The sequence below is a fragment of the Plectropomus leopardus genome, chromosome 21 (assembly GCF_026936395.1).
Source record: "Plectropomus leopardus strain MGB_pleo_1.0 chromosome 21, ASM2693639v1, whole genome shotgun sequence".
Lineage (NCBI taxonomy): Eukaryota > Metazoa > Chordata > Actinopteri > Perciformes > Serranidae > Plectropomus > Plectropomus leopardus.
Window position 1 is genome coordinate 22,634,129 of NC_142196.1, and position 9,505 is coordinate 22,643,633.

At 39.4% G+C, this 9,505-nt stretch overlaps 1 protein-coding gene across 1 annotated transcript; it reads right to left on the reverse strand.

The window, feature by feature from the left end:
• Positions 1 to 1,069: 1,069 nt before the first annotated feature.
• Positions 1,070 to 5,615, reverse strand: LOC121960419 (patched domain-containing protein 3-like). Its single transcript, XM_042510089.2, has 4 exons — positions 4,896 to 5,615; positions 3,699 to 3,820; positions 2,945 to 3,090; positions 1,070 to 2,640 (listed from the first exon to the last, which is right to left on the reverse strand). The coding sequence occupies exons 1-4, from the start codon at positions 5,613 to 5,615 to the stop codon at positions 1,070 to 1,072; spliced, it is 2,559 nt and encodes an 852-aa protein (XP_042366023.1).
• Between the last annotated feature and the right edge of the window lie 3,890 nt (positions 5,616 to 9,505).

The following is a 9,505-nucleotide window of genomic DNA, read 5'->3' on the forward strand; positions in this document are numbered from 1 at the left end:
GCAGGAGTAGAGCTGCACATCATTAGAAACACCCAAATTCATGAATTTAACCTTTTGAAACCTAGATGGACCTCACATCTTTCACAAGTATTTAAACCTTTGAATTTTGTGCTAATCGGTTTGATTCCTTTAAAAAAAAAAAAAAAACATGGATAAAAAAGGCAGTGAACAACTTGGCAAGAAATCCCCTGCAAGTTACAAGAAATTAGTCAATTTGGATTTAATTTATTTTTTATTTTTTTTAAATAGGAAAATATATCCAAACAAGTCTATTCATAATTGTCAGCAATATTTAAGTAAAAGATTTACAGACTTATTATTTTCATGTACTCTTTACGAATTTCTTGCTAATTTTGGGTTCATTTCTTTTTAAGTTGCTCATGCCTTTTTTTCTCCATGTTTTTTTTTTTTTATGAAACTTATTTGTCCAGGTTTCAAAGAGTTAAAGTATGAACTTCCTCTGCAATCTCATATCATTCTCAGTCTTTTCCTGACAACAGACACTTCTTTTCCATCTCTTCTTATTTTGATAATCTTCTTATCAAACTGCTGCAGAGTCACCGCGATGATGACAGTGACGAAGGTGGACATAGCACCTTCTTTTGAGGTGTGAACCATCTGCACGGGCAGCGGGTTCTTAATGTTAATGTGCTGCCAATTGGAGAGGTATGATATGTCCTCAACACTAACTCCTGGAACTGAGAAATTGTGGTGCAGCTTAATTACATGCAGGTTTCAGTAGTTTGACATCTGAAAACTGTGATAACCTAAAATGCTTTTTTTTTGTTTTGCACCGTATGACTGCAGTTTTGAGATTGCGGGTGGTATTTAACGCTGTAATAGACCAGTTGAGAGTTTAGCAGCACATTAATGTGCTCCACTAATGAAAAACTTTAATGTGAGTCACCTAATAAGAGGCTTTGTAACACATTTTTTTTGTCATTTACAGGGTTAAACTGATGCAGAACATTCACTTTCAAAGCAAATGTTTTAGTCTATCTTTTTTATTACGGGATCTGCATTTTGAATATGTCTAACTATGTACAAATGATCAGCACTGTAACTGTAGTCATAGTTTGCTGATTTTTAAACTGTTGTCTTTACTTTCATCTTTGTTTGATCTGCATGTAGTTAACGACAGAACTACTGGAATAAATATTAGGCCGTGAACCATCCCAATGAGCATGACAAGAAAAAAGATTTTAAAAAACGTTCTGAACGTGTGAAAGCCAGACGTAGCCAACACCGACACGCCTAAAATGGTGGACAGGGCGCCTTGAAGGATGGGGTAGCCTAAACTAGAGAGAGCGTCCACAGCTTTGTCATCGGGACTCGTTTTCTTGCTGGAGGCGAAGACGTAAGACACGTGAGCTGAAAAATCGACGGTGAAGCCAATGCAGACTGTAAAAGCGATCATGGATATGGAATCAAGGGTGACATCCCATAGCGACATGAAACCAGTCACCCCCGTGGTCACTGAACCAATCGAACCTGTCACCCATAACGAGCAGAGCGGGTCTGGAATCAGCAGGAGAGAGACCACCATCATCACGGCTGTGATCACGCAGACGTTTTTAATCGTGCTGCTCACTACGACGGTGTATTGATCATAGAAGATGAACTTCTGATTGTAGACCAACAAAGATCCTGCACTGCATCTTTTTATGGTGCTTTTAAGACCTTCAAGCATGTGAATTTCCATGCTGGCATTGGCGATATCCACAGTCTGGATGAAGAACCGGGACGCGTAAACGACATCTCCACTGAGGTTCAAATCTTGCTTGAAAAAAGGATATAAATCAAAAAATTTAGATAAGTTTTGGAGAAAAACATCCTTATCATCAAGGTTTAAATGTGCTTCTTGTCCGTATGACAAATAAGAGTCCAGCCAGGACGTGTAAACATCCTCGTCTACAAACTGGAGCATCTTAAAGTCCTCTAAGCATCCCTGAAGTTGGTGCCGCTTAGTTTTATCCCAATATGGGAACTCCTCACTTACAATAATCATCACGGATGGGCCATAACTAGAAAAATACTGCCTATCCTTTATAATAAATCTGGTAACGTGGGAGTTATCAGCTGCCAGATCATAGAGCTCAATCCCCTGTTGTATATGGAAACATCCATAAATACTTGCAGCTAAATATACCACAAAGAGGCAGATTACAGCCCCTTTGACACAGGGTTTGATCAAAAACGGGCCGTAGTAATCCTTGAAGAAATTACTCGCTGGCTGTTTTTTCTCTGCTCCAGTGTTCCTATCATAGTCGCCTCCCACACAGCAGATGTTATATATCTCAGGGTGATGATCAGAATTTTCTGATGGTATTTTCATGCAGGTCAGCCAGTGCCGGTTGCTGGCTTCCCGCCTCCCATTTAGAGCCAGAAACGCTCCGAAGAAGGTGATTGTGTAGATGTAGGAAAACACTATGGAGGTGCTGGTGTAGAGGCAGAATGACTGCACCGCTGGGAAATCGGACAGGACGCCGATGGAGAACTTGAGGACGTCAGTCACAGCGGTGATGGTGATGGACATGATGGCTTCTTTGTAGGAGTGAGCCATCCTCTTCGGCACCGGGTCTTTCACGTGGGTGTGCTGCCAGTCGGACACCATTATGAACATGTTATTGAGACCAATTCCTGGAGAAATTATAGTAGTGATGTAAAATTAATGACAGTTTTGATTTTTTCCATTTGCAAGACTTTAAACATTTTACAAGATTTTACTATAAAACATAAAATGCTCATAAAACATGACAAAGTGCTACAGTTTAATCTGCCTAAGACTACATGAAGCAGGTCAAATACTGCTCAAATTTAATGCTCTGCAAAACACCACATCACTTTTATGTTAATGCAGTATATGACTTTATGGATGTTGCACTCCAAACTACAACCTAAAACTACAGTCTGGAACAAAAAAGACAAGGGGGCTTTTTCTCACCAAGTATCAAGAAAGGAGAGTTTGCGACCGTAATAACGAATGGCACTCCGATGTAAAGCAGTAAACCAAAAGAGGAGAGGACAGCCAGGCTGGAGGAGAAGACGCCGAAGACGGCCACCCACACTTTATTCCTCACATTGTCCAATCTGTCGGGGAGGTAGAGATTGAGTGTTGTTGTTGGTTCAAGCAATCAAAATCACGTAACTGATAAAGGCATTAATATGCTGCAAGCAAGGTCCATTTGTACAAACTTTATTATGACAACTTCACCCTGAGCAACCTCAGAACAACCCTGCTTATTGCTATAGATTAGATTGTTTATGATATAAAAAACAGTTGTGCATTACTCTATAATGCTTTGATCCTGGAGTTTATTATATTTAATGGTTTGGTTTATATTATCATTGCAATTACATTGTTTTTTTACTCCCTATGCAATCCAATCTAGCTGTTACAGACATATAACATACCTACCCTAAGCTATATTTTACAGAAATTAAAGTAAAACCTTTAAATAAACACTGAAAAAAACAAACTAAAAGTAAAGTGAGTTTGAAGTAAAAACTAAATACATTTTAAAATGTAATAACTCATCTTTGGACACAGTGATGCTGAAATTGATATGATAACTCCATGTTAACCTGTACGTGGCTCTCCTGTATCAATCACTTTGATAAACAACAGCTCTCTGTCTCGGACTTGGCCCACAGTCAGGAAATCGCTCACTGTGTGACAGTCACTGATCACTCCTTACCTCAGGCAGGATATCACTGAGAAGGTGATAGCGCAGGCATAAGTGATGAGGAATAAAGGGAAGCCATCTGTGGTGTGACTGTCAATCTCCTCCTGCCTGGATTTGGAGGTGTAGTAAGACACCTACAATGGAGGACAGCAGAGAGAAACGCCAACGTGAAGTCAGACAAAAAGTGTTTACACATAGAAGTCACGACAGCAATAAAGCCAGTGTGACAGCACAGCTTGGATTTCAGGACAAAGCGAGTGTGTCTGCAACTCTGCCAACCACGTTATCTGAAAAGGACGGGTAAAGATGCAGACAGGCTGTAACTAATATGTTAAGAAAATGATCTATATGCTTATTTATTTATTTTTGCATTACACCTCAGTGCAACAGCGTGTTCAGCTATGAGACAAAATCCACCTTTGTTACAGTGATGGATAGTGTCCATTTTTTTCTTATTAAATTGTATATTTAACCCATTGATACCTGGGCAAATTGGGTTGGATTTCTTTCAGGAACATAGCAATAAGGTAAGGTACTTCAATAAACCCAGTGTGTTGTGCTGTATGTCTGTATTCTGCTGGTTGCACACTAGTTAATAATATTTGTTTATTCTTAAACATTTTAAGAAAACAGAACTCACAAATCTCCTGACTTCATCATTTGCAAAATCCTCTCATGATGAATAAAAATAGAATAAAATTCTCTAAAAATAAGCAAAACAAACAAACAAGGAAATGACATGGGGAAAATGCTTACAAATGTAATAAAAAATTTAATTTTTTGTTATTTTTGTTAAGTAATTTTCCGAATTTACTATTTTCTTGCAATTTGTGATAATTTCTTGCAAAGTTGCTCGTTGCCTTTTTCCTCATGTTTTTGAGAAAAAATGCAACAATTTGCTCAGGATCTGAAGAACTTAAAATTTGTGAAAGGCATCTAAGTGCAGCACAAGAAGAGTAAAGATGATCAACATCTCAAAGAGTTAACAGTTAGATACAAAGTAAACATGAATTAAAATGTATAGTTATATTTACTTCACTTTTTCAAGGCAATCTGTTGCCAAGATTATTTTCATCAACTTGTCAGATTTTAGTAAGAAAGGCTCAATATTTGACACACAAAACAGTGACAAACATTTAAGAATATGGACTGAAAGATTTTCAGAAAGATGTGAAAAAATGCAATATCAGAAAGTAACATTACACGTACGTCAATGTGTTTGCTGCCCGTCTCTTCTGATAACAGCTTCTTAAATCCCCTCAGCCATAATTTCCAGGCGTCAGCTGTGCTTTCCTTGTTATCTGAGTAGTAGAGGAGTTTTACAGCCTGAGCACTTATGACTGAGCTGTTGGCATCTGTGATAACCCCGCCGAGCACCGAGCCCAGAAACACTGAACTGGATCTGTGCGTGTGTTCGGGGAAAGTGATGCCGGTTTTATCAGTTTCATTGGAGCTAATAATTTCCAGGATGATGTTTGTGAGACATTCGCCGTTGACTTTTGCACACATGTCACTGAATCCAAGGCTCCCATTGTGTACGGTGATATTTAGGATCTTATTGTTGAGTCTGATGATGTCCTCAAAGGCTGGATTTGTTAGTATATTTAAGCCATTAGTGGACACAGCAATGAGAGATGCAAAGTTGCCTTTGTGGTACAGGCGGTCCTCTGAAAACATGGAGTCATTGTAGGGGAAGTTTTCCCTCACAAAAGCTCTTGTGGCCTTCGAGGGTCCTTTCCTGGGTGTATACTGTCGTTCAAAGTCATTATCCTCCCTGTCTTTGAGAAAAGTGAAGCCTCCGCTGAGCGCCGCTGAGAGTATGAGAGGAATCACAAAGAAATAAAAAGGATAGGAGCCCACGAGTGATCCAAGTTTCTCAAAAAGGCCTGACAGAAGTCTTGCCAGGCAGTCAGTGCGTCTGCAGCCCATGTTGCCAGACAGTTTGCAAACATGTGGAGGAATGTTGTGCTTTTAAAGGCTGAACACACCTAGTTTGGGAAGGCTGGGGGAAGTCTTTTTGGCCAGTGAAGCCTGGAATATACCAGGAAATAAAACAACAGGGCAAAGTGTTTGATGTTACGGGAAAGCTCGCGCCTCTTAACGACAATTGAGCATTTCAGGCAGAGAAATGATAAGACAAGAATATGACTAACAGAAAATCACAGGCAAGGATATCTTATTTTATTACTTTACGATGCAGGTATTTAGGTTGCGCCATAAGTAAGTAACTCTATAACTAAATCAGAGTGCATTCAGACATTTTAATTGGCAGACAGCTTCCTGTGAAAGCTGATATGAAAAGCAGGTCATGAAGGGAGAATGTTATTGCACGTGTCAGTTTCTTTTGCTGGGGATTAACGTTCAGCTACTGTGTTTTAAATGTCAGTAACTGTGTAGCCAGACAGTGAAATGATTATTAAAAACTTGCACAATAATAGCAGCAGTAAATTTACATTAAAATCCTCCCCATTAAGAGTTGAATCAAGGATTACATGAATACCTTGGAAAATGACAGCTAAACCTGTCTCCTTAACAAACTGTGGCAACCAACCTTTAAAACTTTGAACTTATAATATTAAATATATGTGCCACACAAGAACAGAGGTTTGACAGGCGTAGCAGTGAGGGTCAGGCCCTTAGCAAACGGTCAATTACAGGATATCTTGAGATTTAAGCAACATCCGGCCTACATGTTTCGACCCTGCCCTCAACACAGAGTCCGAGAGGGTCAGTTTTACACCTCGGAGCCTGCTGGCCTTTCCTGGCAGTTAACCCCTGTCAGTCAGCTGTCAATCTGAGCCCCGCCGAGTCCTCCGAGACGAGGCTCATATCTCATTTCACACAGATCCACCTCGGGGTCATTGATTTCTCATTCTGCGAGTGAGAAATGGATTCTCTTTCCTTCATCACAGGGAGGAGAAGATCCTGGCAGACGGTCGCCAAGAGCCTGATGGAGGCATCAGTTAAACGTAATCTGTTTCAGGACCCTTCAGTTATTTTGGTCACCTTGAATTGAATCACTGCTTTTTGTCTGTGCGCTTATCAAAAGGTGTTAACAGCAGATAGGCACCGATGGGTATTGTTCAGCCGTGCAGTTTGCATCAAAATGCAAATGACTTCAATCCAATAACAATCATCTTCTGGTGGCAAGCTCCCGTTGACACCTTCATTAGCTCTGTTCTCTCCTCCTCTTCCTCACACTTCCACACAGAGGTATGTTGGGCGCGAATCAATGTCTTCGGTAATTAGCAGGGAAGCCTCGGGTGAACATGATGTTGAGATGTGTTGGCTGATTGTTTGGCTCCTGCTTCCAGAAAGAAACCATTGATCACAGAGAAAAACACTTCACTAAGCTGAATAAAAAAAAGCTACCACACATTTACACACATATTAAGACATGCACAGGCTATATTTACTGTGTCCGATCAGATGACCTGTTTTGGTGTAGAAGAAGAGGCATCCTCCAGCCGATTTATGAAGGAAAGGTCAAAGGTCACAATCCCCATGTGTAGGATGTTCTACAGTTTCATAATCAATCCTGTTTAAATATACTTGCAGATTATTTTAAGTTGCTAGAAGGAAATTGTGACAGAAAATGAGACAGAGAAACATTTTAGTTTCCATGTTTTACAGAAGTCAATCTTTTTAAAATTCTGGTGATTTTAATGACAAAAATGCCTTTTAGTTCAGTTTAAAGGTATACATACTGTACAGGATTTTCAGTTGATGTTTGTGAACACGCTCACAAAAGCGTAAGTCGAAGCCAAAACCAAATCAACCTTGTTCAGCATCTCACCTCACACCTACATATATATCCAATTTGTATGTAAGCGTGTACGTGTGTGGTTGCATGTGTGTATATGCATGTATGTATATACATATGTGTGTGTATGTGTATGGATGTGTTTAGATTATATTCTAATTGCTTTTTCTGCTAATTTAAAACATATATTTTTCACTTTGTATCCATTTTGTATGTGAAATAAATTTGTCTCTTTTTGCATCTAAAAAATGGATGGATGGAGGATGCAGGGAGAGAGAGAGAGAGAGAGAGGACAATTTTAATGAAATCAATAAAATATCATTAAAATGTAAGAGATTTCAAAATGTGATGAACAAAAGCTTATCCAATGAAAATACGACAAATATTTTGTATTATGACTGTATATGACTGTAATACAAAAAAAACACCTTTTTTGTTTCACTTTCACCAATTTAGTTATTGCAAAGTCCCATTTTACTGCAGTCCCTGTGACTGCAGACCAGTATGCTGCACTCAGATGCCTCAGACCAACACCTGAGCTGGTCCAGGACATGATCCCTCACTGGCTTCCCACTTGAATACTTACAACCCCAAGGAGGAGGCGTTGCTGCCAACATTTTAACTCAGGTCTTTACAGTGGTGAGCGAGTGTTTTACCTCCACTTCAGAACCGACGTTTAGTGCCAGTATTTCATGCCAACACTCATAAATGTGACGGTTTTCGGTGCCAAGACGAACAAAGATTCTCAGTTCCCCCTCTGGGTTTTATTCTTGGCAGGAGGGGAAAATCCTCTGAAACAGAATTTATTCAAACCTTCATGGGACAGAATAATTCCACTGAAACTGGAGCTAATGACTCTTTGAGGACGTGTTGATTCAATTCACTTTCTCCATAGGGACATTTAGGAAAGTCACTTACAAAACAAATTATTGTGCAATTAAAAAAGTTTAACAAACTATTTGACATTGCACTAAAATGAGGTTCCAACTTTTAGACATTGAAAGGAGAAGGGAATAAGGTGGCAACCCCTTTAAAATTTTATTTTATTTATTTATGGGGTGTTTTTTATGTTTTTATCTTCTTGTCATGTTTTTATCCTGTATATTGTGTGTGATGTCTGACACCTGTGTTGAATGGATGCCTTGCACTTTATACTGCAAACCAAATCTACCTACAGGTACAAATAAAGCAGCCTGAACCTGAACCTGAACCTGATGTTTTAACCAAAACAACAAAGATGAAAGCTGAAGTACCTACATATTGTTACCAAGTATAATTTCCCAACTGGTCCAGCCACAGGGTCCAGGTTTCTCCTTAGTGATTAGTTCAAGGTCCACACATTCGTTAAAATACCACATTTACAATCTTATTTCACAAAATGTAAACATAGGTTGATTTAGAACACAAAAAAGATAAAACATATTGCAAGAAAAAAAAACAGATATGGCACCTCGGCTGGCTTAGAGTGACCTGTGATGTCTAAGTCTAGTAATTAAAAAATTTAAAAAAATTAAAACACACATACAGAAATAAGTACAATGAAAAGAATTCCCCTGTTAAGATCTGCAAAAATTACATTAAAGCATTTGTATAGCAAACAAATGCCTGTGTGTCTGTTTATCACAATCTGAATGCTACATTTGGGATTTGAACACAAAGAAAAGAGACTATAGAGTCAGGGATCTTGCAAGCAGGAGGTCAAATCAACCCGCTTCACCAGATCTTCTTTCCAAACTCCTCTGATGCGTTAATTTCCTCCTCTCTCCTTTCTATTTCCCTCCACTGTGAAAGAGCAGTTTCCATTATGCTACAGGTTCACATTAAGGAGATGGGAACAGGCTGGTACCTGCAATTATCCTTGCTCACCCAGCCGTGGGCCACTCGGTGCTGAGCAACAGCTGGTTCTCTCTTTCCCCTCACCACTCTTTCACACACACACACACACATACACACACACACACATGCACCTGCACACTCCCCCTTTAGACACTTTACCCACCCATTCCTCACATTCACCTGCCAAGCAGCTTGATTAATAAGGCCAATGCTCACAGCG